General features: G+C 40.4%; 1 protein-coding gene across 4 annotated transcripts; it reads left to right on the forward strand.

The window, feature by feature from the left end:
* The first annotated feature begins 5,599 nt into the window (after positions 1-5,599).
* On the forward strand, positions 5,600-26,197 carry PLEKHF2 (pleckstrin homology and FYVE domain containing 2). Of its 4 annotated transcripts, none has more exons than XM_085053252.1 (2): positions 5,600-5,732; positions 22,825-26,197. In XM_085053252.1, exon 2 carries the CDS (start codon positions 22,839-22,841, stop codon positions 23,589-23,591), a length of 753 nt encoding a protein of 250 aa, XP_084909378.1. In that variant the 5' UTR covers positions 5,600-5,732; positions 22,825-22,838; the 3' UTR covers positions 23,592-26,197. The 4 variants fall into 4 exon arrangements, with proteins under 4 accessions (XP_084909378.1, XP_084909379.1, XP_084909380.1 ...); XM_085053253.1 differs by lacking the exon at positions 5,600-5,732 and adding an exon at positions 6,002-6,138; XM_085053254.1 differs by lacking the exon at positions 5,600-5,732 and adding an exon at positions 6,250-6,388.
* The last annotated feature ends 125 nt before the right edge of the window (positions 26,198-26,322 follow it).

The raw sequence follows: 26,322 nt of genomic DNA on the forward strand, positions 1-26,322 counted from the left end.
GGGAGTTCCTTGAAGACACAAAGGCAGGCCTCAGCAGGAAGTCCTGTGTGGCACTCCTGCAGGAATAGGGTGTGCAGCAAGAGGCACTGAGGAGTGTAGGACAATTAAATTGCTTCTGATTTCTGCAGAGAGTTTGAGCATGCAAGAAAGGATGGATTTAAAACCAAGGCATTGCAACCATTGCAATGGTGGTGCTTCTTCATCAGTGTCCTCCTCCATCTTGAAATGGCTCTGCCAGAATGGGATCTTCTTCCACAGAAGATTTCCGTGGCCTGGCAGGAAAAGTGGGATGTTGGAAGTGGCCTTCAAAACCCAGGGAACACTTGTTTCATTAGTTCTCTCCTGCAGTGCCTGACCTACACCATGTTGCTGGCAACCACCTGCTCTCATGCAAGCATAGACAGTCCTGTGAGTTCATCCTGCACCAACTTTTACATCTCCTGGGCAGCTCGGAAGGATGGAAAACCAACAGTGACTTTGGGAAGAGCTAATTTCCCCCTGGAAGCTCCTGTCATGCACCACGTTCTGATGCCAATAATTTCTTGCTGCCTGTGGCTCCTGAAGTGCCTCTGAAAGGCCTGCCTGGAATTTTATGCACCAGTCACTTAAATGTGTGATCGTTTGGTGTTTCGGTTTTTTTCTTCCTTGAAAGTTTTTGTTAACTACACGTCTCACCAACACAGTTCTCAGACAGCTCTTCAAGAAAGTTGTCCAATGGCTTCAGGGTCCAGTCTCGTGCATGAATTTTTAAAATCCCTTTTCTTGCCTGACAACAAAATGGTTGCACTTCAGTTTGCCCTAAGTTTTCTCCTAAAAAAACCCCTCAACCCCCCCAAAGCCCTCACTACAATACAAATACTTTTCCTATCTGCTATACTTTTAAGTCTTTTAAAGGTCAGTTATTAATACACTTGTCGTGTCAAGCAGGAAAGTTAATAATTCTCAACTTGTTACATTAAACACTTGCTGGGGGTCTCAGTGAAATAAAAGGCATGTACATCTTCCATCAAAAGGGAGTTTTCAGAAGTGTGAGATCTACTGATTCTGAAGAAAAATTTGTAGTAAAAGCTTATCTGCAAACTTAAGATTTTTCATCAAATTCTTTCAAATGTAGCAAAATTTCATTATGACAATCTCAGTTCATTAAATTTGCTTTTCTGCCAGTTCATTCATGGAAAACAGTCCAAGCACTCCACTCCAAATTGCTCCTGTTACTATAAAGAAGAGCAAGTGTAACTCAACTACTGTCACTCATCCAGAAAATGTCAAATGTTACTTATCCTTATCTCTGATCTTAGCAAGACTTTCTTTGAAGTATTTCCTGATTAATTATGGCAGATTTCCAGAATTCTTCCACAGCAGGGAATCCTGTATTAGATCTGTTTAATGGCACCTCATCTCCTATTCCTGGAAGCAGATAAAAACTGGAGACAAATGTTTGTGCTAAATGCATTGTTTAATGCACTTTTACTAGCCATTAATCCAATAAACCTTTTATCCTCTTTTCCAGAAGGTGTTAAGAAGTATCAGTGATAGCCAGAGAAAAAACACAAAACCAGGGTTCCAGTTTTACACACTATGTCCCCCCACCACCACCCCCTATCCCAATTTTTTTTTGTTGCTACATACTCACTTTTTTGCTTAGCTATTGCCAGTGAACGAGAAGGTCCCTAAGCCTTGCACCCGTGCAGTGTACTTTACATCTTAGTCCAAGTCTTTGTTAGTAAGTACCAGTAAGAATGTCAGATCCCAATATAATTTGCTCTAGCACCAGCCTTGATCAAAGCTTTTGTTACCAAAAAGGAATTCTTAAATGCATACCATTTTTTTCACCTTCAAGATGCTACAGCAGCACTTTATAATTAATTTGTATTCTCATTCTTTCTTAAACATTTTGGTGTCTGGCAGCATCCCATTTCCATTACTGGTCACAGCAAAACCAAAACTGATCAGAGAATTTACTACTTGTTGAAATCATCTTACTCACATACATCCAGTAGCAGGCTTGCCCTCCCCAGTAAATGCAGTCACTCCACACAGCCCTCTTGTGTCCAAGCTGGACACTGCTGATAGATGCACTGCTCTGCGATGCTGCCTTGTTACAGGGGCTTGTTATAAGGATAGACGTTGTCACATAAGCACTAGGGCCGAGTTGAAGTTCTGACCTCTTTGTTTGGCAAGTTGAAGAGGAATTCTTGTGTAAAAGCATCAAGATCTTCATAAAGCAGGACCGACAGAATTCAGTCTGCTGATGACTCTGATTACCACAACCTCTCTGCAGACTAAGCCATCCATTAGTGCAAAAAGTGTTGCTACAACAGGGCTAACAGAAACACACGATTTTCATTCACTGGTTTAGTAAAGTTTTTTCAGTTCCACATAACCTTCTTCACTGATCCCTCAAAGAGGACAAACTTTTAATGATGAGATGCTGATTTGCAAAAGACTCATTTTAAGACATTAAATATAGATAACACAGACCTTGTGCTGATTTCAAGCTTAGCGAATTGTTTTCAATTCTCATTTAAAAACCTGAATCTGAAATTCACTAGCACTGAATTACTAGATTTCAGGTTAAATGAATGTGTCACACCAAGTTAAATAGGTTGCAGTGTTCTTTTCACAAAGATCAAGCAGCTTCTACAGAGATACAAAACATGTCCCACCTTTGAACTTGGTCTTGTCTGCTGGACCATACAGAAGCAAGAGCATTCATCTCATGAAGGAAAATGATTGAAGGCTGCATCTGGTAGACCTACCATGAAAACACAGGAATATTGACATCAGGAAAACAGCCCTATTTGAAAGAGAAAATACATGAAAAACATTATGGTTGCAAGAGCACTGGAACTGGTTGGTTTGGGTTTTTTTGAGGGGGGTCGTGGTGCTTTGCAAGATTTTCTTGTTTGCTTTACTAATATTTCCCAATAGATCCCAAGATTTCAAGCCCCCAAAAACCCCAATGGAAAAAGAAACCTTGACAATCCCATTACTGCAAGCTTTCATTAATAGTGCAAATGTCTCGCTGACACTTTGAAGTAAAAATACTTACTGAAATGTCTATTTGCCTTGGCTCAACACCAGACAGATTTTCTTCAATTTTCATGTGATCCTTGTGAAGATCTGAAGTGAAAACACAAGCCCTGAAACAGCTGTGTGCAAACAGTGTCCAGTCAAAAATCATAAGGCAATTCAGGAAGCACAGTATAAGACAAGTTGTAGCATATCACTGCTATTTCATATTTTCTGAAGAAGAAATGTCTTCCCCCCTCAAAGCATAGCTGTGGCATAACTGTGACAGTAAGATTATAATTAGAGAGCAAAAATAAATGTTACTTTAGAATACACTATGCTTTGGAAGAAGGTTTTTTTTTTCAGCGAAATTAAAATGGCAATTAAATAATCACTCTATATGAACTAGTAAAATAAATTAGTGTCTACTTCTTCAACTAGAATACCCCATGGTTTCCCATCTTTTGCTTTCTACACGTCTTCTCTGTTCATCCAGTTTTTTGCAAGATTACTTCTGCAGTACTAAGATACAAAGTTGACATGTAAAAGCAAAGATAATTAAATACAAAAAATCCCCATTGAAACCAGCACACATGACCAGTATGACATTTAAATATAGTGAAGACAAAGCAAGAATCACTGGCATTTAGCCAAGTTTTTCAACACTACTTAAAAATTAGGTCAAATGTTTACTTTTTTTATAGAGAGACTTAAGAACAAGTGTTTAAGGATTTGCAAATGTAGATCGTTTTCAGGTTTATTTCCCCCTCTCGCTAAACACAGTAAAAAAACCCATTTAGTAGGAAAAAAAGAATTCTGAAGATAAAGGAAGTTAACAGAAAGAAATTATATCAGGCTTCCATAGCACTAAAGTTCCTTTGCATGATAACATTAAGTCGTTTCTAGTTCCCAGCCTTCTTCATACAACAGGTTACTTATTCTTCTCTTAAGCAGAGTTAAGGTCTCATGCTCATTTTTCGTGACTATATATGGTAGAAAAAGCATCTCACTGCTGTCATACTTTGCAACCTTTCAAAAACAATGTCAGTTTGGCCTTCCTGAAAAATATTAAGACAGACACACAGGTAGAAATGCTAGGACTGCTTCACTTTGCCTGTAACCAACTTTCTGTTGCATCTTAACTGGGCATTATAAAAGTATTTGTAAGCATGAAAGAAAATTTAATTAACCATGAAGCTGCTTCTGATTGCCAGGAAAATCGATTTAGAGGACACATTAAATCTATAGAAAGTCACAACATAAAGTGATCATTTTGGTTCACAAGAACGTGCCCAGCCCATACATAAATGATGCTGTGGTATGAAGATCTCTCTGCAACTGTCAATCCCAAAATGAAGACACTGATGGCCAATTTAAATATTGGCTATGCCCAAATTCCTTACACATGAAGCATCTTCCAAATACACACTCCTGCACACACTCTCAGATTTGTGTCTGAACAGTCACAAGCGCCTGTTTCCAAAAAAGTCGTGTTAAACAGCTTGGCCCACACCTTATATAAATCAGTACATTAAGAGTAATTACATGACAGCTCAGGATAAACACTGGATGGATTTGAGGGAGAAGTGGAAGACCAGGCTGCTATGCTGTAGGGTGCTCAGACCTCTGTGTCCTGCTCCCTTTCCTGTGTCCCTCTTCCACAGCAGGAGAAACCCAGCTCAGTGATGTGGCTGTTGCCTGTCTGTGTCCCTGTCTGAGCTGGGATAGAAAATCCAGTTGAAAGTCAGAAAGTTCAGTGGACTCATGATTACTACTGGAAAGCCCCACTTCCTAATTTTAATCCCCAGAAAAGCCAACCACATCATTGCTCAATAATGTGAAATTTGAAAAATGAAACTGCCAAAGTGAAATTTTCTTGAAAAAAAAAAGAAAAAAAAAGAAAAAGAAATTTAAAAAACCAAACCCATTGGGCCATTTTCCAGCACAGACTTTGGCATGAGAGCAACACCGTAGAAGTTAATGGTGGTGTTCCCTCTTAGCCCTCCTTGCTCCACAGCTCTTCAGAAGCCTCCCAAGCACCCTTCCCCACTGACAGCATCCATCAGCGGCTCGAAATCCTAGAGGATCAGCTTAGCTGCCGAGCAGCCAGCGAGATTTGGAAAGTACTGCTCTGGATGACTTGATGTGTAGACACAAAAACTTCTAACACAGAAGATTGAAGAGGTTCCTTGTATTGACAGTGTTTCCTGTGGGAGCCATTCTAGACCTGCCATAGCTTCTCCAGGCTGACCAGCAACTCTTCAAACTGAAACACGCTATTCCCTTCGCGTGCTGTAAAATCCTTTATGTATTTTACATCACGAGTGACAGTTCAAAACATGCCCACCCTGAATGACTTCTGCTAGAGTGCAGTTAGAGCCACGGGCGCGAGCACAATCCCGCGACTGTCCACAAAGAACGGAAACCTTCTGTCTCTTAGGAAAGAACCCGTGAGGCAGGTCTCGCGCCCTGACAATCCCTCTTCCACGAGGTGCCACTCGTGGGTCGGGAACAGCCGCGCCGAGGCATCCCCCTCCCTCCCGCCCCGCTCAGGGCGGCTCTGCGGGCAGCTCGGGGCTGAGGCGCTGCTCCTTCCCGCCCAAGATGGCGGCGGCCCCGCCCCGCCGGGCGGTGTCCCGGAGCCCGTCCCCCGGCGCGGGGTGTATGACCGCGGCCGTGCGGGGAGCGGGGCAGGCGGCGGCCGGAGCGGGGTGTACCGGGTGAGCAGCGCGGTCCGGCCGCGTTCCGAGCGGCCCGGGTTCGGCCGGGCTCGGGGACGGCCGGGGGCGAGAGGGAAACTTTTCTCGCGGAGCCCTCCTCCGCCGGGGCTCCGGCCGCTTTCCCGCGGCCATGTTGGGAGCCGGGGGCTGTCGGCGGGGGGGGAAGGAGCTCCCCGGCGGGAGGCGGCGCTGGGCTCCGCTGGGCTCCGCTGGCCCGCCGCGGGGCTAGGGCAGCACCGCGTCCCGCCGGCAGGGAGGGAGGCGGCGGGGCGGGAAGGAGCTGCGGACGGAAGCGACGGAGGCGGGCGCTGGCTTGTCCCAGGGCACGGAGGGAGTTCGGGGGCCTCAGGAACGAGTTTGTCTTCGGGAAAGGGGAGAAACAACGGCGGCGGCCCCGCGGCGTTACGTAAGTGCCCGAAACTCCTGGACTCGTGATTCCGCCGAGGCGCCGTGAGGCGGCGGGACGGAGCGGGACGGGACGGGCGGGCGAAGGGCGCTGGGCGCTTCCTGCCCGGCAGGCTGGCGGGGCCGCGCTGCCCCGAGCCTTCGCTCGCCCCGCCAAACTCCGTGCCCTTCTCCCAGCGAGTCGCCTGAAAGGTGTTGACGCTGTGGTGAAAAACCAGCGAAACCGCGAGTCGTGCGGCTGCGAGCATAAGGTGCTATTTTTTTTTCTTGTGAAATTCGCCTATTTTGAGGGGACTGTGACTGGTTTGCCAGAGATACGTATGGCTCCTAAGCTGTTTTCTGAAAGTAGCTGGGCAAAAGACAGCCGCGTGTTTTTCCTCTCGCCTCATTCGAGATACTTATGTTCATAGGCACTGATATTTATAAATGGCAAAACTGCTCATCTGGGCAAGAAAGCGATGGGTGAGTCTGCTGAGCAGCACGTCCTGGCATCGGCTTTGTCTCTGCTAGGGAAATGGCTGTGACTTAGTTTTGACATGAAGCATCAGTACCATAGTTGTTGATAACCAAAGGGACCTGTTATATCCTTAAGGAGAGATCAAGGATTGTCTTTTGGCTGAATTGATGCGAATGGTTCCAGGAGCATCATTGAATTCTAATACAGGCTGTTCTCAGGCTGTGCTGAGAGTTACTGAAAGGGTTGATGCTTGTTTGAGAAGCACTGTTTCTGAAGCTTCGATGTGCCTAACATCCTAAGGTCAGATGAGGTTAATACAGTAGGCAAAGTGACTCTAAAACCAGACTGACAATACGGGAATCTGTTTCAGAACTGAGACTGCAAATTCCTCTTTCTCTCCTGAAATAAGGAGAACTTAAATATTCAGGTCTGAAGTTCTGATATTTGTGTATTGAATTATTTTAGACATGCTTGTCTAAAAGAAGGGAAGTATTTAAAGACAGCAGTGTAATCGGTGCTGAGATCCTGCAGATTAATAGCTGTGTGTGCAGTCATCAGCATGCAGAATGGAATCAGTTCTTCAGCTCAGAAGGCAGTGCTCTTGCTTTTAGCCTCTAATCTAAATACTGTTGACTAATCCAGTGGGTAATAGGAATCCTAGTGTTGTTAAATGTCTTTTATATCAGCTCAGTTTCTTAAATAATATTTTTCCCAGGAGTTTTAGTGCCACTAATTTTGTTGAAAACAACAGTGAAAGTGTTGTGAGCCTGAGTCCCAAATTCTTGCTTCTGAATGCAGATCGGCTGTGTGCCTTTTGGAGTGTCTGAGTTTAGCTCTGCATAGAAGCCCACATAGAGGAAGTCCCTTAAATGCTAAATGAAAACTCGTGTGTAGAAATTTTTAGCTGGAGAAGCTGGTTCAGTTTCCTCTGTTGTATTCTGTAGGAAGTGAGTAGCATCTTTTCACCTAGAAGCAAGTTTTCATTAGATGCAGTGATCAAGTCATTCTTCAGCTAGAGCTCTGTTCTGTTTCCCTTATGTCATGGGCTGAGCTTTAACTGTAGTAATTAGACATGTCCCTGGAGTAACAGAAGGATCTATCCATAAAGCCCTTTAGTTTACAAGAATTGTTGTTGGCAAAACATTTGCAATATTCAAAAGGTATGGTGGCTTTTAAGTTTCACTGTTGTGGTTAGTGGATGCAGGATAGTTTCAGAGCAGTAAAGAGATGGAGCTGCAATTTCAGGTGAGGCATGGTATGACAAAACAGTGCCAAAAGCCCCATGAGAGCAATAAAGGCAGAGTACAAACACTGGTTTCATACACTTGCAGTGTATTTAGTCCTGTCTTCACCAAAGTGGGCCAGAGGTGTTTAACTGAAATATTGGGGTGAAGGCATGGCACACAGATGAGGTAGAGTTGAAGTTTTTAGTACTTGCAGATCTGATTTTCTGAAAATATCTGTTCAATAAAATGTTGAAGGTGGTGTTCAAGCAAACAAATGACATGCTAGTTTTTGTTCATAAAGTGCACTTACTAACCGGTGATGTCAAATAAGGAAATCCCAGTGTTAACAACTGATATGATTCTTAGATGATGGTAGGTAAGGGATTTAAATTCTTGATTTTGTATTAAGAAATGAAACCTTATTCTGCACAGCCTCAAATTCTAAAGGTACACTTGTGACTTATTTCAAGCACTGTTAATATTCAAGCTTACTTTTCCATTTAGTTTTTGTATTTTTTTAAAGTTATAAATCATGCTTGTATAGGTATATTTTACTACTTTCAAGAATCAATTCAGTAGTTGGATGGAAGTGTGAATCTGGAGATTGTTCCAAAAGAGAATACATATAGGCAAATACAGACTTCTGAAACAGAAACATGCATTTAAAACTTTCTCCCTAACGTGGCAAGTGCCAAGTTTGCTGTTGTAGGATAACTTTTGTCTTTGTGACTCATCAGAGAACTTGTTTTTATAGTTGAGGGGGGTGAAAAACTACTGTATAGATACATGTGGTAGTGTATGTTTACTAAAGATTATTGTTGTCATAAGCTATGTGGTGTTGGCTGTGTTAGCAAGTAGAGTCTTGGAAATTCAGGGCCACATGAGTAGTTGAAATAAATGAGTCTGTGCACATGAGAAGTGGCTTGATTGAGTTGTAGGACAAAGATTCTTTTATGAAAATAAATATTATTGTGCAGAAGTGTTATTGAGTAGAAGAGTACTTCATGTTTTTCAGCCTGCCTCTTTAATGTTACACAGTCTAAAATGCACTCATGTTGACTTCAGTTGCATAAATAGGTAAGAGTACTGCTTCTTTGGACATAATCATGTTTTGGTTATTTTTTTCTGCTTGTTTGGGTGGTTTTTTTTTTTATCCTATTAGTGATTGTAAATAATTTAAGGATTTTAAAAATGAAGTGGGAGTGACTTTCTATTTCTTCTCTTTGCATCATTATATTTTACAGTAAAACAGTGTTAAGCATATTGTATGTAATACGGCAGGATTTTTGCATTTTGTCACACTGTAAAACAAGAAAAAAAAAAGCAGGAATGTTCTTGCTGCATCACCCTGCCTTCCAACCCCCAATGTAATGGGGCTTATAAGAGGGTGAATGTAATAAGATTACATGCAAGCAGTTAGTTACTGTGTCGAGAGACAATCTCTTGAGAAATTTTACTGATTCAGACACAGGGGGGCTGCTAAATAGTGATACATATGATTTTTGTATCAGCAGCTTTAGCTTTCATTACATGCTTCTTGTGCCTCCAACTTACCATCTAGAGGTAACTGTTCTGCTTCTAAGTAATTAGTGTGCCTTCTGAAAAAGGAAAAGTTACAGCATGCTCTTTGACATTTGCATGTCTAAAGTGTACACATAATTTGCTAACCAAATTAACAATGTACCATACATACAGCCGTTTCGGTTGTCAGCGTCTTTCTTGTGCAGGTTAACTTGAGTGCAAACTTTTGTGCAGTTTTCCAAGTGTCCTTTAGATAGTGTGCACTCTAATTGCTTTCCATATTACTAAAACGCATCAAACGCATTTGACAGGCAGTGAAAGGGAGATGGTCAGTGAATGCGTTTCCCAGGAAGGCCACCTACAGTAAGCTGCAGTGATTAAGGGGTTTTTTCAGGAAATGACTCCTTGTATTTACTCTTCTTGTTCTGCTTTAAATTTCTTCTGACTTAGCTATCAATACTTGGTAGTGTAAAACTTCTGAAAGTGATTTTCGGTGTACTTTGGTTCTGAAAGCTGTGTGTGACAGTGATTATTTCCCATTCCACCCCCTTCTCTGATGTAGATTAACAGCATCAAGATGAATGAACTGCCCTCTTAACACACAGGTTATGTTTTAAAAGCTGGTTACATTGACGATTGACAAATTTTATTTATGGTGTCATTGTTAAAGCTTTCCTTTTGGCTTTTGTTAATAGCTGTCAGATGTTGGTTTTCTAGACCTTCATTGTTCACCCATGTGTCATCAGGTAGAAGCATTTAACATGAAAAAGGTCTTAGGTCCCTTGTTCAGAAAGAGAGTTCAACCCTTGGCTTATTGGCTTATGTGTTTTTAAATAATGCTGGATAAATAAATTTTAAATATTGCTGGGGGTCAGCAATGATGGATCCATGATTGCAACACTTCAGTGTTGTCAAGCTTCCTGAAAATCACACGTGGTTTGATTCCAAGCCCTAAGCTGTGTTTTGGCTGCCTGTGAGACCCTGGGACCTCCCGATGCCAGCCCTGCACATGGTTACTGGGGTGTGAGCCATTTTTGGTACCAATTCAGGCAACTTCTTTCAGCGGTTTTAAATAGTAAGAAAAAGTTTCCCTGCAACCATAGTTATCTTTAGGCTGTTCTTGCTGGTGAACTAGTGGTAGAAGTTATTTGGATTTTTTTTATGTTTTTTTTAATTAAGGAGTGAAGAATTTGAGTTCAGTATGTCTGTATATTCTGGTTTTTTTACTATAATATTGAAAATGTGCTCCAGCAGTGTTCTGTCAGATCCTGTTTGGTAGTGATCAGCTGCCTGGCCTCCTGAAAGTATTTCTACAGTATAATACATTATTATGGTTGCCTCTTAAAGTAGAAATTTCTAAGGTTAGGTAGGTCAAGAGCAGGAGAAAATTGAGGTGATTGCACCTGGTCAGAGGAGAAGGCTGAGTGTTGTTACTTGGCTTGTGTCTTATTTAGTTTTGTGAAAATGCTTAAAATTACTAAGCTGGTAAAAGAAACATCTTTACTGTGCATTGTCTTTTTCTATAACAGTATTCAAAGAACACACATGAAAAAAATTGATACAACAAAAATGAAGTAGCAATGATGTGGTTATGTTACTGTGCTTGTAAATTGTGAGACTCCATGGGAAAACTTTGCTCTCATTTAAAACACGGCTTGCTAAAAGTGAAAGTCCTTTTGTGTTGTAGTACTTCGTAGAAAATTAATGGCTCCTGTCAGGCTTTGACTACTTGGTAACTGTCTAGTTTGGTCATGTTGTAATTACCTCTAGTCTAGTCCTTGTTTGGATTCTTAGCGGTCAGTAACTTCTCTCATAATGGTAATAGAAGTGAACTGAAGAAAACTTAAAACAGAAAGCTTTTTTTTTTTTTTAACCAGTCTTTTTTAAGTACCTGTGCATAATAAAAAGACATAAGTCAGTGAGCAGGCCGGTGCGTCATAGATTTGTGGGGAAAAAAAGATTTGTTAAGCTGAGGAAGCTCCTTGAAACATGTAGCTGTTCTGGTAGCTCTGGGGTGCTAAAACAAGCTGGTGCCCTGAGATCCAGGAGGTGCTGTTTTTAATGTACACTTGTGTATTAAGAGATGCATACAGAGATCTTTTTGTAAATGTTCTGTACTTGTCAGTTAAAATTGCTGCAAGGAGCATGCTGAAAATACAATTTATTTCAGTTACTGAAAACCAAATCCTCTTTTTCACATTGACTGGTCTGGGTAGCCATTAACAAGTTGCCTTCATGTGTGCTGTAATAATTCATAACAACAACAAACCACACAGCCAATCTGGTTTTGGAAAACTGCTTGCAGGATGGATTTGGCAACAGTTCTTGTAGAACAGTTGCATCTGGACCTATTTTTTGCTATATTAATGATGCTCAAAAGAATTTAAATAGGTCTTTTTCAAAACTTGAAATGTTGATGCAGTGGATTCTCCTTGTGCTGGGTTGACAAAGCTTAAGCAGGATCTAGCTTGCTCTGAGATTGGTCAGGTCCTTTTGACTGATTTTTCTTTTCATGTCCCTCACCCAATGTCTATTTAATGTGAAGTGCGGGGGTATATCTGTCTGGTAATTAGCTAGCCCAGATGTCCAGATGCGTGCCCCGGTGCTGCTGAAGTGGGCTGTCAGCAGTTCAGCTGTTCCTTGAAAAGCAGTGTATCGGATGGGAGGGGCACAGCCGGCGCCTGTCCAGGCAGCCTGGAAGGGAGGGGTAAGTTGCTGCTGCCAAACTGGAGAGTAACATTTGCTGGGAGAGGCTCTCCAAACAGCTAAACACTTGGAGTAGGGAAACAGTAAATTGTAAACAGAAAAATATATTCCAGTGTTTGGTATCGCTGCCCGGTCAAGTGATCTTTTGGGCACTGGCCCAGCAGATGGGGTTTGTGTGTCATGGAGCTTCTTGAGGTAGAGTGGGATCCCAGGCTGCTGGCCTCTGCCCTTCACTCTTCAGACACTTTTCGAAGGTGTTCATCTGTTGTCTGTGTTTCTTCTGATTGTCTTTTATCTGCTCAGAACTGTGGAAAACTTCAGAAGGGACTTGAGCTTTTTTGGACTTCAGATCTGTGGAAATTGGTTTTGAAACCATATTCTGGTGTATGTCCCCAGTGCTTTGGTTAAGATGAAGGATGCAGTTTGCTAGCACCAGAAGTTAAGCTAAACCACTGCTAGTGCTCCTAAATACATGCAATTGCCCAGTCAAAATACTAGGGTGTTTTCCCATGACAGCAAAGATTTGATCTAAATCCTGGGCTTTTTTAGTCAGTTGTTTGTTAATTAACTTTAAAGGGCACACATGTGTTACACCTGTGTAGTTTGTTAATACATAATTTGTATATATCCAAAACATCAGCCTTTTTACTTATCCCTGTTTTAGTATGCTGACAGCTGCAAGTATTTGATATGCCTGTAATTGTCTGGATCCTGCTTTCTGTGCTTTGACAGATGAGTTTGTCAAAGTTGAGCACTATGCAGGGTGGATCACGCATGCCTGTTCACCTCTACAGAGCTCAGGCTTTCAGGATTGTTTGGCTGTGTGCTGTGGTTTGGGGGCTTTTTGTATAAGTCTTTTTGTTTGGTTGCTTTTTTAATAATTCCTTTATTATTCCTTTTAATAATTCTAGCCATTCCACATGCTCATGCACCTCAGCTCCCAAAGTGCTGCTCAAAGCCATATAAGCCTGTGTAGGTGCTTGAGAAATGCTCAGCTTATCTGCAGATGGGTAAAGACACAGAGAAGAAGTTAGTTTAGATAGTTGCTCTGTTTGCTCCAATTCCTGACTATGAGGTGGGGGATGGAGAATTAAGTGTTTCTTCCCAGCAGCAGCTCTATCATGCCAGAAGACAAAAACAATATCAGCTACCATGGTTTATTGTAAATAGAAGCCTGACAGTAGTAATAAGCAGCTGACTTCATTAAAACGTTGGACCTCTTACAAGAATGTTCCTCCTGGACTTCTGCAGTGAGGTATCTTCTCCCCTAAGAGGTATTCAGAGATGACTGCCAGTGCAGCAGGGGGCAGAAGGGAAATAAAACCCCTTCTGACTGGTCTAGAAGTACATTGAGGCCTCCTGATCATGTACTTCCCTGTGGTACAAACCCTTTACTACTGCTTGCATTTCTGTCTTTCATTTACTGCCAAGCAGGAGAAGATAGTGGGAATAGCTTTGGACTCAGCAATTCTGGATTTCTGTGTCTCTTTGATGGGTGCCACATGTTTCTTGCTTGGAGCAGGGGTGCTGCCATTCCTGCACGTGGCCTTATGGCCAAGGTGGTTCCTCTCATCCTTCATGCAGGGCAGGTTTAGAACAGGCCAAGCATGTCTGGTGGGACAGCCCTCTTCCGCATGCCTTTATTTTCTTTGTGTCTCCTCTATGATTACTTAGCATGACAGCTCTTCTGGATGTGGGAGTTGGCCTTTCTGTTTACAAGCAGGTTAAGTTGGCGTTCTATTTCCAGCTGAGGTTTGTGGTGTTAAATACCAAAGCTAATGAGCAGAATTTAGATGGTTTTGCCTCCTTACAGCAGCTCAGGCAGTGTGTTAATTGTTCAGCAGAGTAGCCTGGATGACAAAACAGCATTGCTCTGCTCTTGCTGTGCTAATACATATGCTGCTTGGCAAAATAAATAGTCTTTTGCTAAAAATAGCTTTCTGTACCTGAATGAGCTCCTGAGTGGGTTGGGGAATATAAGGTCATACATATTGAAAAATCTACCTAGAAATTATCTCCATCCTGAAGATAGGATTGCCTAGAAAGGCCGATTCTAACTCAGGAATTCCTAACTCATTTGGATAATGGCTATGGCAAATTTGAAGAGCAATGCAGGTTTGATAATAAAGTGTGGGTTTTTGTTGTTGTTGTACATTTAGAATAATTTACATTATATGAGCAATTCTTACACAACTGGTCAACTAAAGTGAAAGAACAGTCCTTGCTTGTAAGTTGGAAATTAGAGTATGCAAAAATTAATTTATAGAAAGAATTACTTAACTGTAAGATTTCAGGCAGTTAAAACAAGAATTTCTACACTGTACTTCCAAGAAGAGTTTTAGTGGGATTTGACTTGTGATAGTCATATGCAGCAGTTAAAAACGAAGCAGTTCATTACAGTTCATATAAACTATCATATGGTTCATTATAGTAATTATAGGTTTATGATGACATCCAGCTAGACAAATGCATGGATTTGCTTTCATGATGCGATTGGACATGACTTTATGCTGGACTGAGGAGTAATCTGAAGGTTTCTAAAGTATTGTGGAGGCAGAGTATTCCCGGGTTGCACAGTATGAAGTAATGTGGTTGGTGTTAACACATTTCCGGCCTGGTTTCTGTGGTCAATGCCACAGTGTTGGCAAACAGGTTGAGACAAATGAAGGGTTAAGACTGCTGGGTTGTACTGGATATACCAGTAAGGGGGTGAGTTAGCTAATCTCTTTCCCCACACTGGAGCCATTGCTCCACAGGCTTGCACAATGAAGGAAGATATGTCTTTATGGGGGGAAGAAAAAAAAATGCACTCATGTAGAAAATCCTAAAAATCATGAGAATCATAAAATGAGACTTGAGAGAGGTCCACAGTAACATCCACTTTCCTGCCAGTGTACTTCTAATTGCTGCTTGCACTGTTTCTTTATAGTGTTTAGATGAAAATGTTGCAAGCATTTTTGCATCTGTAGATGCTGCAACTGAAGCAGCCTTGTTGTTGCCATCATCTTTTCTAGTGTTTTATCTGGCAGCTTTTTTGACTTTATTAAATGGCAATAAATATTAAGGTTGAGGAAAATTGAAGAGTCAGCAGCTGACATTGCCTTAAGGAAATGGTTGTTTGGTTGTTTTTTTTTTTGTTTGTCTGTAAATCAAGTCAAAGTTTATGCCCCACTATCAGTACCTTTCTGAATGCTGCAACCATTAACCAGATTAGTCAGAAGTGATTATGTGGATAAAGACTATGCTGAAGTTCAGAGGGATCTTATTACCTCATTTTTTGCTATCAGCTGTACCTTGATACAGTCTCTTTAACATCTCCACTCTTCCTTCTTTTCAGTAGTGTGATGCTTTTTGTTGTGCTTGATACATCTTTGAGATATTATCAGGCTATATCCTTACCAGCTGCTTATGCTAGCAAGACTGCTTAAGTACAACAGTTTAGGGAATACTTTTTTGAAGAGAATCATTAAGAGTTAGATGCTTGTTAGAAGGCTGTATTTCTCTTTAAATGAAAGTTGTCTTATGTTTTAAATAGCATGCAGCTAGCTTTAGCACAGGAAAGGCATTTAGTTGTTGCTGTTGTAGCTTTTGTTGCAGTGATAAAGACCTTTAGAAAACAGTTGTCATACCCATATCTCCTATTAACATAATATTTTTGTGGGTGAAATTTTTTCTATTTCACTTAACATTATGCTCAAATTGGTCTTTGTACTATTTAATAAACAGCAATTGGTGGATAATGCAAATATATAATTAATACTAAAAAAGCCATCTGTTAGTTATTACAGATGTATTTAAGTAACTGTAGACAATAGAATGAGATCCTAATAGATTAAAAAATGTATTGATGGATACTTACAACTCAGTTTTTCCTCAATATTTTATTTTACATTCTGAATGATAGAAATAAAGTTTATTAAATGCCTCTTGTGGGTATTTTTATATTATGCTTAATCCAGCTGTTATTGACACTACCTGTCAAGGACCATAAAGGTGGCTTGTGCATGAATGCTTGAATTCCAATTACAGCTGATGAGATCTCAGTCCATAGAAAGTGTGATTTTGCCAGCCAGGACAAGCGATGGTATCATCCTTCTCTGGATGTACTGAAGGATGCAGGGTAGGAGGTGTAACTAGTAAGGCTGAGGTAAGATTTAAAACATCTGCTATGCATGTTTTCAGTTCAGCAGCTTTCCACACAAACTTTTCAGAGTATTAGACGTTGATAAGTTTCCTTAAACAGGTTGCAGTTCAGAAATTCACACTCTGTTTTACTTGGCAGTGGTGCAAAATGTCAAGTGTTGCTCTTAAGAGCAATATATCTAATATTTATAGAGATTAGCATACTGTATTGCAGTACTAAGATGCCTTTATAGCCGGAAGTTTGTCCACAGAAAGTAGTGATATTACTGTTTCAGACAGAGCTGTAAGAGAGGGATGTGTGGAGGTTCTAGGTAACTTAATTGTTGGTGTTTATGCAACAGTAATTCAAATTAGTGTGTCTTCCTTGCATAGGCAATGTGCAAGAGGAAAACTATGACTCTGATGTGATAGTATCATATACAACAATTATTTTAAACATGTTACTAAAAAACTTCCACATTACTAAATGACTGATTCTGCCTGATGAACTTCTTTTAGGAAGAGTGTGATATTTTCCTCTGTAGATCCAAGTAATGAGTCATCTTACAAACCAGTCATTTAATGCACATTAGATACCTGGTCTGCAAATAGTCCTTGTCAGTCTTTGGTTTGTGATTTACTTGTTTCTGTCTTGTTTTGTTTTTTTTTTTAATCGTCTGTACCTTTCATATATGTTTAACTCATGTCATTTAAGTATAACGAAGCAATATGAATTTCTGTTTGAAATTTCCGTTTTATTCAGAGCCTTCAAGTTGTGGAGTCAAACATGATAAAACCTTTAACTTTTGTGTTAAGTGACTAGAAACTTTTACGAGGCATCTATGTTACCTTTAGGTAAGAAGGAAAATTGGTTAATTTGAATGTATGTGGTGCAACATAGTTACTGACATTGCATGTGCAGGTGTGAGAACAAGGGCTCTCTAAAACAACTGGATGACTACTTAGAAGTTTATTGGATGGCAAGGTATAATGTGCTTTGATTTAGATTTGTTGTTTCTGCCTTTTCTCTGTTCGTTTTTGTATTTCTTCATTTCTGAGTCTTCTATTTTTCACATTTGCTTCAGTGCACCCATATCTAGATCTTACTTCATTTATTCGGATGGTGTGATCAGATTCTGTGGCTAGTGACACTTTTGATTGGACTTGTGTTACTGGATCTGACTTTGAAACATTGAGGATCTGTTGCAGCATTAGGACTGGATGGGCCTCTTTGTGAATAGTTCTGAGCTGTTGTGCTTTTTTCAGCAGCTTAAATATGCCTTTTTTTTTTCTTTAGACCTGTCACCTAAACTATGGTTATTCATAGTAATGGATAAGCTGCCTGCATCCTGATACCATGGCTCTGAGAAATACAGACTGCCTGGTTTGTATTAATGCAATGTGTTAAATGTAATTGTTAACAGCATAATAGCTAATTGTGAATATGATGATAGATGAACTGACAATTACAGCAAGGCCAGTAGCATTTTTTGCCTTTGAAGGAGTGTTGAAAAAAAATTGCTTAGATTAGATGCTTATTAACATTTGTTAGCAGGGACTGTACACTGGACTTGATGTGTTCTTGCCCAAGCCAGAAGTAATGGAACACTGCCAGTTCTGCTGTTTTGCTGAAGAAACTTGGGAATTTAGGTTGTGTCCCTCTCCTGCACACCCTTTGTGCCTGTCGTGCAGCCTGAAGGGAGTGCTGATTGTGATGGTAGTATGCACTGAGCTGGGCTGAGCAAATGTTTTTTGTACTGAGCTGTATGCACTCTGCATCACTGTGCCATAATAGCTTTTTAATCTCATTTCTCCCCTCCAGCACCTTTGTTATTTATGGTTCTGCTGTATGGTGCTAATGCTAACTGCTACAGTGCTAATGTAGTAGTAGAAAAGTTTTCTGTCAGTATTGAATTGGGTGTGACCATGTCAATCAGGGTTGCATTCTTTTTAGTTGACTCCTTATATCTGTCCTCAGCAGCAGCTGCTCTGTGCAGTTTAGTCTGGCCTCTATCACAAGCAGAGCTAATATATAAAACAAACATTCTCCTATTTCAAATAAGACCTGTAAAAGCATTGAGTCCTGGAAGATCATTGGTTTAGTCTCCAGGGTACAGTGGCAGAAAGAAACAATTATGTGGAAAGTGACTTGTCAGTGCACAGCAACGCTAATAGAATTATTTTCCTGCTGCAGTAGTTTGGAATGTTAATAACTGTAGTAAAGACATGAATTCCTCAACATGGATTGTGTTGTAGGTGAGTGGATAACTTGTTAGTTCTTTAAAAATTTCAGTGGTGCCTATGTTTGATTGCATTGAAGATGATTGTTGTAAACTGGACTGAAATAGGGTAGCAAGAAGATCTTGATATCTTGATAACATAATTGTTACTTCTCGAGAAGTTTTTTTTTAATAAAAGTGGAAATAAGTGTCAGAGTTCTGTATTTTGTAGAGGAGTTGAGGCTTTCTGTGTCATGAAATATTTTGTCACATTTAAATAGCATATTACACCATGGAGATGAAAGCCTTTGCCCAGCATTTTCAATTATGAAAGGTACTTACTAAAAGTGTGTGTGTGAGAGGGACAAATGGAAGGTATTGAAGCATTTTTAGAGTTGAGATTTATTTATTTGGAAAGGCTGCTAAACTGTGCTTATGATGTAGCTTTGTGTAGCTACTTTTCTTACAAAGTGATCTGTTTGTGTTATTTTTGGTTTGTTTTGGGTGGGTTTTTTGTAACATTTGACTAGCAGCAGGTACTGGCTGGACACAGAAAATGAATCTGATGTCTGTGAGGACCATGAGTCCATCACAAATGGCCTTTCATAAGGCCTCGGGACTTTGAGGAGTTTGGATGCCAGAAGTGTGAAATTAGTCAAATATAATGAAAGTCTCAATAATACATTTGAGGTTTTTGATTTCATAGCATCCATAAACTGAGACTATGTATAGGATACTCTTTCTGTAAGTGGAGCTGTCTAACCTGTTGCTTTGAAGCCCATGGTTCTGGTCTATTCCTCACTTGTTTGGGGAAGGATTTGGGCATGTTTTCAGCAATTTGCCATCATTCAGGAATTGCTTTGTTTGATCAGGTCTTGTGATCCTGCATCTTCAGGATCTTCAGTAATCCTGTATGTGCTTCTTGTGGTGGCCAACAGTAGAAACTTCAGACGAAAGTTTAGCTGGAAGAGAGGAGGATATTGCTGCCCAGTTCCAGAGTATGATGATCTGTTATCTCTTAAAATGGATCTCAGTATGCTTTAAGACAAGATTGTAATTTTTAAAGACTGATAATAGATAACTTTGCTTTTGGACTGTGACATCTTGAGGTTAAAAGTTCCTTTGTGTCCGGACAATATTTTAATTTAAATCTCCTTGGTCAGTGTGCTCATGAGAGAAAGAGGTGCACTTCTCGTAACCTTAGTTCTTGTGAGTTAGGGATGTCTTCTCTAGTATTTCTGGTCTATTTTTTTCATGCATCATGATTACTTGTGATCAGGATGTATTTCAGGTAGTTTCCCATCCATTTCTGAACTTACTTCCTTTCTCAGAAAAGGCTAGTGAAGGTGTGTGAGCATTAGTGTGCATAGGATTTCAGACAGATTTTTAATTTTTAGTTCTTTAAAAGCTCATGAGAAAAATGTCTGAATGCTTGTTCTAAAAGGTGTAATCTGTTAGTGTGGGAAAATACAATTAATGCTTTGGAATGGTAGAATTGGCACCAGCAGTCTGTGGCATTTATGGCCTTGAGGCTGTCAGGTGAGAATGTTATCCAATGTAGGAAATGTTTCAGTCTAGAAGAGATGCAGTTTATCTTGTCTTTTTTAATAGTCCTTAACTTGCCGGGGATTCTTGCTTAAGGTCCAGTTAGTGATTATTTTCATAAGCTCAAAATACAGTCTTCAACACAAGTTTTGGAGTCATGTGTCTTGGTTTCAAGCCATGATTATTAAATGATCCTAGTTAAAGTTGTTTTCTCTTAGATTGTCCTAGAGAACAGTTAATTAAAACCTTTAGTTTTTTCTCCCCTTGTTTCCTTCTCCTAGTGACTTGTATTTTGAAAGCTTTTTGTGGTGGCCTTGAACTGAGTTTGCAGTTTATTGGCAGGGAGTGCAGAGTGGCTGGGTTGGAGCTGTGGAGCAGTGACTGCTTCCTACAGGTGGCTGTGACTTCACACCAAGAACTTGCTTTGCTGAAACCCATCAGTGTGGTTGTGTTTGTGGGGGTAGGGTGGGAGTGGTGTTCCCCTCTGCAGACTACCAAAAGCATTTAACTTGCTGTAATCTGTAGATAATTTGTATAGGAAGTGTAAGTTCATAAGGAGTGCATGTTGATTTGTACCTGCAGAAAAGTGTATTTTCTAGACTGTCCCCCTTGCATTCTGATGACTGATGTCCTTTCCCACTTCACAGGGAACATGGGGTTTACTAAATAACTTTAGGCTGACTCTGTGACCAAGGCCTTGCTTTCTAAGTTTGAAGGGCTGTCAGTTCAGTTTTGACGCTTGCAAAGGCTGTTTGTTTCTAGTATACTGTTAGATGGGAATGGTTATTTGGCAGTTAATGGCAATTAGCCCTTATTCCAGATCCTGGGCTTCAGCAGTTAGGCACCTACATCTGATTTTGGAGCCTCAGACTATATCAAGTACACATAAAAAAGCTAGTTTATTTTCCATTTCCTTCTTACTACTTTTTACTTGGCAGTTTGTGTTTTGTTTTCACCTTCTGCAGATCAAAATAGTTTCAGCTTTGGTGGCTTTGTCATTCTCCTAACTATAAAACTAGTTAACACAACACATACCCATGTATTGTAACTAATGCTGTAAGGCATGTAAAGAAAATTAAGAAACAGTGCTGAGAAATAACTTTTAGAGATTATTCTGTCTTGAGTGTCAGACTTTGATATAATGTGTGCAGAACTTAGAAAAAGTAGGTATATCTGTGCAAGCTCACTTGTCAAAGTACTTCAGTGTGAACTAATTAACTTCCAAAGCAGTAGCTTACAATAATAATACTTAACATTGGGCATATGGATTTGTGTAATCACAGGTAACATACTTATTTAGATGAGGTCTGATGAAAGGTTTTATTGTTTTTTTGTAAGGAAGTATCTATGCTTTGATTCATAGGAGGAAGATTGCATGGATCAGGTTATAGGAGGGTGATGGAGTCTGAGCAGCATCAAGTCTGAGCCTTGTTTCTTTCAGCCCAGTTTCCTCTCGGTTGTGGGCTGATGCCGTGTTGATGGCAGGCAGTGTAGATAAAGAAAAGGTAGGTAATGTAGAGGACTTCCCAGCCTGCGATCACGTCACGAAGCACACGTAAAAGGCACTGGAGTATTTGCTGCTCTGCTTTTCTTTACTGTTCAAAGCTGTGGCTGTAGCAAAGGATGTTGTGAGCATCAGCCCTGTGGGAGGCACATGGGAGTATCTTCTGCATGCTGAGAAAAAGCCTGTCCATAGTGCTTGTCTCTGCCTGATGTCTTGCTGCTCCATCAAGCCCAACAGTTCAGGTTCATGGCTGTACTCATGAGGGGTTTGAGAGGGTCTGGGTTAGACTGGCAGGATTTTCTTTTGCCAGACTTCTGACTAGGGCAAAAGAGAGGCTAAAGAGTGGTTTTCCAAGGTATGAATCACTATAATGACTTCTTAATTTTAGTTCCTTGTTGGATACCTTAGGTATCTCACGCTTACAAGAAAAAAATCTTATTTGCTACTTGGGGAACAACAAGCTGTTTGGAGCATACAGTTCATTATCACTTCCTGAAATATAAAGTTGTCTTTTTTAACCTTTGAGCTGGTGCAGGTCACGCAGTCTTTCTCAGTAGCACCTGTGAGCTGTGTGGCTCGTCCTCTGTGCAGATCTGCCAGTGTAGGTTGCCTGAATGTGGTGGATGCAGATGTGGTTCATGTAAATGAGGAGGGAGGGACCGTGGGACTCCTGCGAAAAGAAGGCAACAGCAGCAAGCAGGTGATGAGCCACCAGCCGTGACTCACTCCCTGTTCCTGGCTCAAGAGTTTGCAATGCAAGCTGGCGTAGTGGGGGGTGCAAGCTGTGGCCTGTACAAAATGTTTCCAGCAGGTAGAATCATGGTTTTGGCCCATGATTTGAGGTTTGCACACTGGAAAGAAAGAGCAATACTGAGCTAGCTCGGGGAGTGTGGTTTCCTATGTGAACACCAATTACATAATTTGTTTGTTGTGTTAAAACTAATGTGGGTCTCCAGGCTGCTCAGTGAAGTTGATGTTTTTGCACCATTAGAATTTGAAATGATGGATGATACTTTCTGTCCATCTGGAGTTGGTGCCAGAGGATATACAGAGAAATACAAGCATTAAACCAGGATGCAGTAGCTTTACTACAGAGGAACTAGTTTGTTGCCGGAGGCTCTCAAAAGCAGTGCTGTAGGTGCTGTCTGTGTGATAAAGATAGCTGTCAGCTGCAGAGAACATTTTTGCTTTTGGAAAAAAGACTAATCGGTTGCTAAAAATTCTTAGGTGTTAATACGTATTAAAATCTAGCCCAAGTCAATGCTTCTCAGCCAGGAGGTCCTGTTAGATATTTTAAGAAATGCGGGGTTGGTACCTTCCTTGGGGAAGGCTGCTTGCTGTTGAATCAGTCCTGTTCTAATAACAAACTTTTTTTTCCTAATTTTAGGATACTTGTGAAAGATGGTGGATCGCTTGGCAAACAGTGAGGCAAATACTAGAAGAATCAGCATAGTGGAAAACTGCTTTGGAGCAGCTGGTCAACCCCTGACTATTCCTGGCCGTGTTCTGATCGGAGAGGGAGTACTAACAAAACTGTGTAGGAAGAAGCCCAAAGCAAGGCAGTTCTTCCTGTTCAATGACATTCTTGTTTATGGTAACATTGTCATCCAGAAGAAGAAATACAATAAACAGCACATAATCCCACTGGAAAATGTCACTATTGATTCCATCCAGGATGAGGGAGACTTACGGAATGGGTGGCTTATCAAGACACCAACGAAGTCATTCGCGGTTTATGCTGCCACTGCTACAGAGAAGTCTGAGTGGATGAACCACATAAACAAGTGTGTTTCTGATTTGCTTTCCAAAAGTGGGAAGACTCCTAGCAATGAACATGCAGCTGTGTGGGTACCGGACTCGGAAGCCACCGTGTGCATGCGCTGTCAGAAAGCCAAGTTTACGCCTGTCAACCGTCGTCACCACTGTCGCAAGTGCGGCTTTGTCGTGTGTGGGCCTTGCTCAGAAAAGAGGTTTCTGCTCCCGAGCCAGTCTTCCAAGCCAGTGAGAATCTGCGACTTCTGCTATGATCTTCTTTCTACCGGGGAGATGACTGCTTGTCAGTCCTCTAGGTCAGACTCCTACAGCCAGTCACCTAAGTCATCTTTAAATGATGTATCTGATGATGAGGATGATGACGAAGACAGTAGTGATTAAGGACCAAACGTTTTTTCCGTGTGTTGCAAGTTGTGTTTCAAACCATATAGAGCTGCTTTTGGGGAAGTCTGTAGTGAGGTTCCTCAAAAAAATCCTGTTCTAGCCATAAAATATGCCTGAATATCTTCAACTGCAGTGTGCCTCAATCTATGAATTCTCTAGACAATAGTTGGTTTTCTTCTCCTCTGCAGGGATAGACTGGTGCAAATGTTATCAGAATATTTTCCAACTTCATTTACTTGAGTTGTGTCTAGGTTAGGCTTTTGTGGAAGATTGGAGAATAAAATGTAATTTCTTAATTTAACAACCCATACTTTCTAATGTTTTGTATTGATATGTTATGTGGGGGCTTTTTGGATATGGGGAGCAAAACTGTGAGCATGTATGGAATGGTGATGTTTTCATTAATCCCGTAGACTATCTTTATTTTTCTAGTCATGGTATATAGTGAGTTCCAAGGCCATCTAATGGACAAACCTAAATGTCACAAAATTTGGAGACTCTTGTTTTGCTGTTACTTATGACTTATTATGCCAAGCAGTGCCTTTTACCAATTGTGCTGATTCAGGAAGAAACAAACCTATTTTATGTCGTTTGTATTTGCCTAAATGCTGGTATCTGAGAGATTGTTGGTGCTATTGAAAATAACTGCTGTGTTCAAAGTGGAGCTTTGATAAGGTCATAGCTGCACCCCATGGTGCCATTTGGGTCTCCATCACCCACATCCTCACCCGTGCAGGCAGATCTGAAGACTCTGCAGATTCCCACAGGCTTCTGTTCTCCTTGCAGAAGCTGTGTTGTGAGTTGGGATCTTGAGATGAGAAGCTTAGGGAGATTCTTCATGGGGATTTATACCCTTTCTTTTCAGAACAGTTTCTAAGTTTCAAATTTGGCAAATGCATACTGAAATTCTAGTTGGGTGATACAGCACTTGGGTGTGCTAGCCTATATATTTTTGGAAATAATTCCCAAAAATGTCACAAAACTTTTTCCTTAAAACAGTGATGAGAGTATTTGGGTTTCTTTCCTCTCAGGAGTTTTATTGGCTTGTTTAAAAATAACCTGATATTTTGAACAAGAAGCTGTCAAGTATCCTTAAAACTGGCTTTCCTTTTTACACAGCTGACCTCAGGATAAATGCAAGATGCAAGTTATTCCATTCTAAATGTATACCCAGGACCAAGAGAGATGTATTTAAGGACTATCATGAAATTGTCAGTGCAGAAAATGTCTCTACTATAGTGTTCATTTTAATTTCTTGAATACAGAAGTGTCATGTTCCCATATAAATGCAAAAGTTACACTTTGAAAGAATGTTAAACCCCTATATATATGTTTCTGTATTTTTATAATGATAACCTCAATTTTGAAGCAGAAAAACCTCTTTGAAATAGTTGTATGAATATAGAAGCAACTGACTTTGTACAAAAAAAAGTTAAACTTTTGTATCTTTAAATGACAATTTCTGCACTGTTTGCCTTGGTTGGCAGTAATTGGGTTAAATATTTATTGAATAAACAATCAATGCTGCATGTTGCACTAGTCTCCCATTCTGTATGCTGAAAGTGTCAGTCATATTCTTTTATAAAAATTAGCAGAGTACTTCAGAGCTGTATCCATGAGATTTCTCGTAGCTAAAGATGCACTTAGCATCTATAGAGAGGCACTCTACAGTCATGCTTTGCAAGACATTGCTTCAGGTGAAAATTGCATCAGTATTTTTAGCTTAGACAATTTCTAAACATAAGGCTTTCTTTAGAAGCACTGGGGAGTATTTGTTCTACTTGGAAATAAATACACAAAGGGAAGAATGCTTTCTGACGTGGACTTGGGACCAGGAAGATTCTGTAAAATTGCCAGATTGTATATATTGAAAGACTAGGTGAAATAAGTAGTTGCATATACTTTCTCCTTGAAAGATGAGGGAGTGGTGACCCGAAGCAGGGAAAATGGGCTGTTCTGAGAAGGCACTTTGAGTTAACAGTGCTTACTTTTTGTACCTCTTGGTATTTCTGTTTCAGGAGTGGAGACTTGTTAGCTTCAGTTTTTCTGTAGAATCAAAGTACAAACCTCCCTCATACACACCTTCTAATGACTAACAACTGTTTTCTTCCTCATGCAATTGTTTCTCCTTAAACTGTCAAATATTAACTTGTCTTATTAAAGAATCCACCTCCTTGTGTACTTTCCCCTTGGTTTCTATATGTTTTGCTTTTCAGCACCTTTTGGTGGTGGGAAAAGGGTTGCTGAGAGTTAGATCACATCCTGTATTTTGAGAATGTACTTCTACCTACTTCATATATCTTTTTATCTGTGAATGAAACTTGCACTGTGCTGCACTGACCCCTGAAGCTGTAACCAAACCAATGTGCGCGTGTGGAATTTTTCATCTGAAATTGTTGTATGTGGTCCAAGCTTTTTTAAAAAGCATTAAAAAAGTGTTTTATGGAAATACTCCTATTCCTCAGTGATATTTGTTTAAAACTTTACAAAATGAACTGAACATTGACTTCTTGTAGTTAAAATTTTCTGAAAGGGCTCATTTTGTACTTTGTAATTGTGTTCTGTCAAGTTATTTTATTTACAAATACATGGTATAGCTTCAAGTCTGTGTTTAATTTTCTTTAACTGTGGGCCTTCAAACATGAGAGAAAACAGGGCAGCTGTTTTTATCTTGACAAGTAGTTTAGCAGCAGGTTATTCACTGTCAGGAGATACTAATAAATTGGGA

This window comes from Lichenostomus cassidix, chromosome 2, assembly GCF_008360975.1.
Source record: "Lichenostomus cassidix isolate B80296 chromosome 2, HeHo_3.0, whole genome shotgun sequence".
NCBI classification, from domain to species: domain Eukaryota; kingdom Metazoa; phylum Chordata; class Aves; order Passeriformes; family Meliphagidae; genus Lichenostomus; species Lichenostomus cassidix.